Below are 4,339 nucleotides of genomic sequence, written 5' to 3'. Positions count from 1 at the left end.
CCAGGGGCAGCCACAGCTGCTCTGGGCACCCTGTGCCAGGGCCTCCCCACCCTCCCAGGGAACAATTCCTTCCCAATATCCCATCTAACCCTGCCCTCTGGCAGTGGGAGCCATTTCCCCTTGTCCTGGCACTCCAGGCTCTTGTCCAAAGTCCCTCTCCAGCTTTCTTGGAGCGCCTTTAGGGCAGCAAGAGGGGCTCTAAGGTCTCCCTGGAGCCTTCTCTTCTCCAGGCTGTTTTTACCCCAAAAGTAACTTTGCCCTATTTGGGTGGATGAAGAGCTGTTCCTCGCGGCGCTTGGTGAGGCCAAGCGCCAGAATTGTGAGAGAAAAATAGGGATGTTCAAGTCAGCAGACGTGGATGCCAAAAAGTGTGTGTTCCTGGTAACAAATCCTGCCTGGAGCTGCAGGCAGGGGAGTCTTAAGTGCCCACACAAGTTATAGAGATGCCTCCTTTTCCTCTTGAAAGAGGTCCTTGAAGGGTACTTGGAGCCCTCTCATGTACCTACAGGTAAGGCAGCAACTGTCCTGTGGCTCATGGATGGACTCCGCCCATCACTGAGGCCACTTTTGCCTCCAGCTCATGCATCTCACAGTGTTTGCAGCACATCAGCAAAAAACTGACAGCAAAATTTCCCAATAATCCTATTTTAGGGGCACTGTCTCCTGGAGGACAGGGCTGGGATATGAGGGATGCAGGCTCAAGACTTGTGCTCAGCCCATCTCAAAGGCAACCCCGTTCAAGGTTTTCTCCATGTGAGAGCTGTCCTGAGAGAATTCCCTCAGCCAGAGTACACCACCATGTACTGAAGCAGCATGGGGGGCTTGGGCTGCTCCAGAAATACACAATTGAAGCAAATTCTGCTGGTTTCTCGCTTACTCCATTGTGCAGAACGAGATCACAATTAGAAAAGCTCAACCTGAGATATGCTGTGGATGGCAGAGTTTGATTCTGAACAGTTCTGTGGGTTTTAACCAGCCCTTTTGTGGGTTTTAACCAGTCTTTCAGCTTTCCTGGGGCATGTGCTCGCTCTGTTGGGTCTCTCCTGGTTCAAAAAGGAGCTGCTATGAATTGCAGAACAGCAGTGTCTGTAATTTGTGGGCAGTTCTGTCTGTTAATGGAGAGATCTTCAAAGAGACCCTTCGTTTGGATATCAAATGTTAGTGGTCCTATTGCAGGACTGGTCCTACTGCAAGAATTAATCCTATTCCTTTTGTGCCAAACAAGGGAAAATGCCCTTCTAATCACATTGTTAAATCCAGGTTCTGTGCAGATTGGGCAGGAGGGTTTGGTTCCACAGGCATGGGGATTTCAAAGCTGCCTGTTCAAGCTTTACACATCAGGGCAGCTCAGCAGAGCAAGGATTGAATCCTTGGATTCAATCGTGTATTAAGCAAAGGAAGGGGAAGGTCGCCTGGCGGGAGCAGTGCAGCAGAATAGCAGGTCAGTTCTGGGGGAGAATGAGCCATTTCAGAGGGTTTGGAGATAATTAAGAGGCTGTTATCAGTAAAGGGCTTATCAGCCAATTTGAGCCAGTGCTGGCCTACCTGAGCTATCTGCTCTGCTCCAGATCCTGTGCAGACAAAGGAATGGCTCTGGAGCATGGCTTTATTTCCATGTCAGAGCATGATTTCAAATACAGGCCTGTGCCAGTGCTCCATTAACAACGCTGAGGTCACACAAATCATCAACTGTGGCTGATACTACCCCAAAATGGAACTGTGGGTTTCAGCTCTACCACTCCCACATCCACCATTTAAAATAACACTCTGTGTAATTTTGGCACCTTTTGTGCATCTTAAAAAAACCCTAAATGTAATAATACATTCAATGTTTATTTAAATAAGAATTTAAATATACATTACACAAAACAAGGGATTTAAAGAGAATTTTGTGAGCGTAGATATGGATTTCTGGACATCCTTGTTGACTGAGGTGTTTGGAGTAACACTTGCTTTGCCTTTGTGGAGTATTTTGCCCAGAGCAGCTGTGGCTGCCCCATCCCTGGAAGTGTCCAAGGCCAGGTAGTGGAAGGTGTCCCTGCCCATGGCAGGGGGTGGGACAAGATGGTCTTTAAGGTCCTCCCAACCCAAACCATTCTGGGATTCTATTTATGACAGAAACTGTTAATAATAAGTAGAATTTGCCATGATAACTCAGGGCAAAAAATCTTATCACAATTCCCAAGTTTCTGTGTTTCCCTAAATGTCACCCATGGAAGGACGTGCATCCTCCATGCTTGTGCAGCCGGTTCTTAGTACCACTAAGCTCAGAGAAGTGTTTCCCTTCTCCAGGCTGCAGATGCTGGAGCAGCAGGCGGTCGGAGGAGAGAGAACAAGCTCAAAACAAGGACCTGAAGGAAAAGCACAAACGCCGGAAGAAATACGCGGACGAGCGGAGGCTGCAGCTGGTGGCTGCACTGCAGGAATCCAACCAGGACAGCAGTGAGCGGGCTCTCCTCAACATCTACGACTCCATCCAGGAGGAGGTTCGAGCCAAGAGCAAGATGCTGGAGAAGGTGCAGGAAAAGGTGAGGGAGCAGCTCCTTCCTCCTCTACATCCCCGTTTTTTACGTTACAGGGTTTAGGGCTGTAGGTTTAGAGAATGACTCTGGCTGTGTCAATATGTCATACACCACGTGGTTTGTGTGGGTTTTTGCGAAATCCCAGATGCAACAGCCCTCAGGGTGGGGAATTAAGCTTTTGAAGCCCAAGCCCCACCAGTTTTAAAGGCTCGGTGTGTGACACTTGGCTGGAGGAGGATGTGTTGGGATGGGAGGGGATGCAACTCCCTCTGCTGACCTATGGATCTGCTGCAGCTCCCATCAGTTCTAAGCACACTTTCTGGGGGAAGAAATAAAGCATAAAAGTAACACTCTTAAATTTTACATTTAAAATCTTCATTTTCAAAACACTTGAAAATCAGTTTTGCTCTGATATTTAGTGGCAGAATCAGAGGGGCTGCAAAAAAAATTACATTTGTGTGTACAGTCCTAGACCTGCACATGAAGGACTTGCTTTATTTGGGTATTTAGGTTATCAAATAACTATTGCACCTTTTTAAACTAAGTTAGGAACTTCCAAGAGTTCCAACACCACAACAGTAAGATTAGCTTCAGGTTCATTCAAAAATCATCCCTGTGGAGAAACATGAGAAATCTTTCTTTAAAACAGACATGGAATAATCTCTGCACACAAATTTCATGCTAATTTGTACCTAAATTAGAAATGTTTCCAAATATTGAAGCTTTCCTGACTGTCTTTCTCTGCCTGGCAAATTCCTGTACTCATAGTAACCATCGGTCTCTCTGCCTTATAATCCTGACCACTTGTTTTGTGGCCAGCTCCGGGCTGGCCAGACTGAGATCAAAGAGCTGCAGCTGGAGTTTGGGCTGGAAAAGATGGATTATCTGAGCACCAACCAGCACCAGGAGCAGGACCTGATGCTCTGCCAGCAGCTGCTGGATCAGGTGCAGTCCCTCGTCCAGCGCGACTGCAACTACAGCAACCTGGAGAAGATCAGGCATGAATCCGTCTGGGATGAGGAGAGCGGCTGCTGGAAAATTCCAGAGCCTGATATTCAAAAAACCCACCTGCCCGCAGGTAAGGGGACAGGGCCCAGGTAAGAGGAAGGTGCTGTAGATGTCAGGAGGGTGATGCAGGCACGCAGCTGTGACAGGCTGTGTGCAGTTATAACATCTTCTACAAAAAGGTTGTCTGGAAAGTTTGAATAACACGATCTAAGGTGGCACGAGGTGCGGCTCCCTCGGGAATCTGAGCAGTGCCGGGATCAGGGAGCGCAGTCAGGGCAGCAGTGATTGTTCTACACACAACGACCCTTAACGCCACCTCTTCCCACAGCCCAAACCTGCCCGGACAAGCCCCTCGAATGAGAGCGGGGAGCCAGCGGTATGGCCCATTCCTCCTCCATTTCTGTCCCATTTTACCAATTTCGCCTTATCGCTGGGGCTGCTGACAGCGTTTCCCACCTGGACCACTGCAGGCTGGTGCTGGACAGGAGCGACAGCGAGACCATCGCCAGCAACTACTTCCGATGCCGGCGAGCCGGCCAGATCCTGCACCCAGACCAAGGTAACCTCCTTTTCCCAGATACCGCCGGCACTCTTCATTTTCCTCCTTTTCCGTGAGGAATCAAATGGCGACCCACCCAGGACCAATTCTGCCTCAACCCTTTGACCTCTCAGGGGTTTCTCGCAGGGCACAGCCGCATTTTGCGGTCCTGCAGCCACCCACCACAACCCCTTCCTCTCCCCTTCCAGCTCCCGCAGGCTCCGAGGGAGCTCCGAGCAGCGCCTGCACCATCCCCCAGCCCCGACCCCTC

The 4,339-nt window shown here is 49.6% G+C and overlaps 1 protein-coding gene across 1 annotated transcript in view; it reads left to right on the top strand.

Moving 5' to 3' along the window:
- Positions 1-4,336, top strand: part of KIF17 (kinesin family member 17) — a gene marked incomplete at its 3' end in the record, with an annotated part of 12,480 nt that extends 8,144 nt beyond the window's left edge. Inside the window, 5 exon segments of the mRNA XM_017732701.1 lie at positions 2,293-2,329; positions 2,331-2,528; positions 3,342-3,600; positions 3,892-4,089; positions 4,278-4,336. Of these exon segments, the coding sequence (XP_017588190.1) occupies positions 2,293-2,329; positions 2,331-2,528; positions 3,342-3,600; positions 3,892-4,089; positions 4,278-4,336 (751 nt within the window).
- Between the last annotated feature and the right edge of the window lie 3 nt (positions 4,337-4,339).

Source organism: Corvus brachyrhynchos, unplaced genomic scaffold, assembly GCF_000691975.1.
Source record: "Corvus brachyrhynchos isolate BGI_N302 unplaced genomic scaffold, ASM69197v1 scaffold215, whole genome shotgun sequence".
Lineage (NCBI taxonomy): Eukaryota > Metazoa > Chordata > Aves > Passeriformes > Corvidae > Corvus > Corvus brachyrhynchos.
Note: the sequence above shows the minus strand (reverse complement) of the source record. Positions and strands in the feature narration are given on the sequence as shown.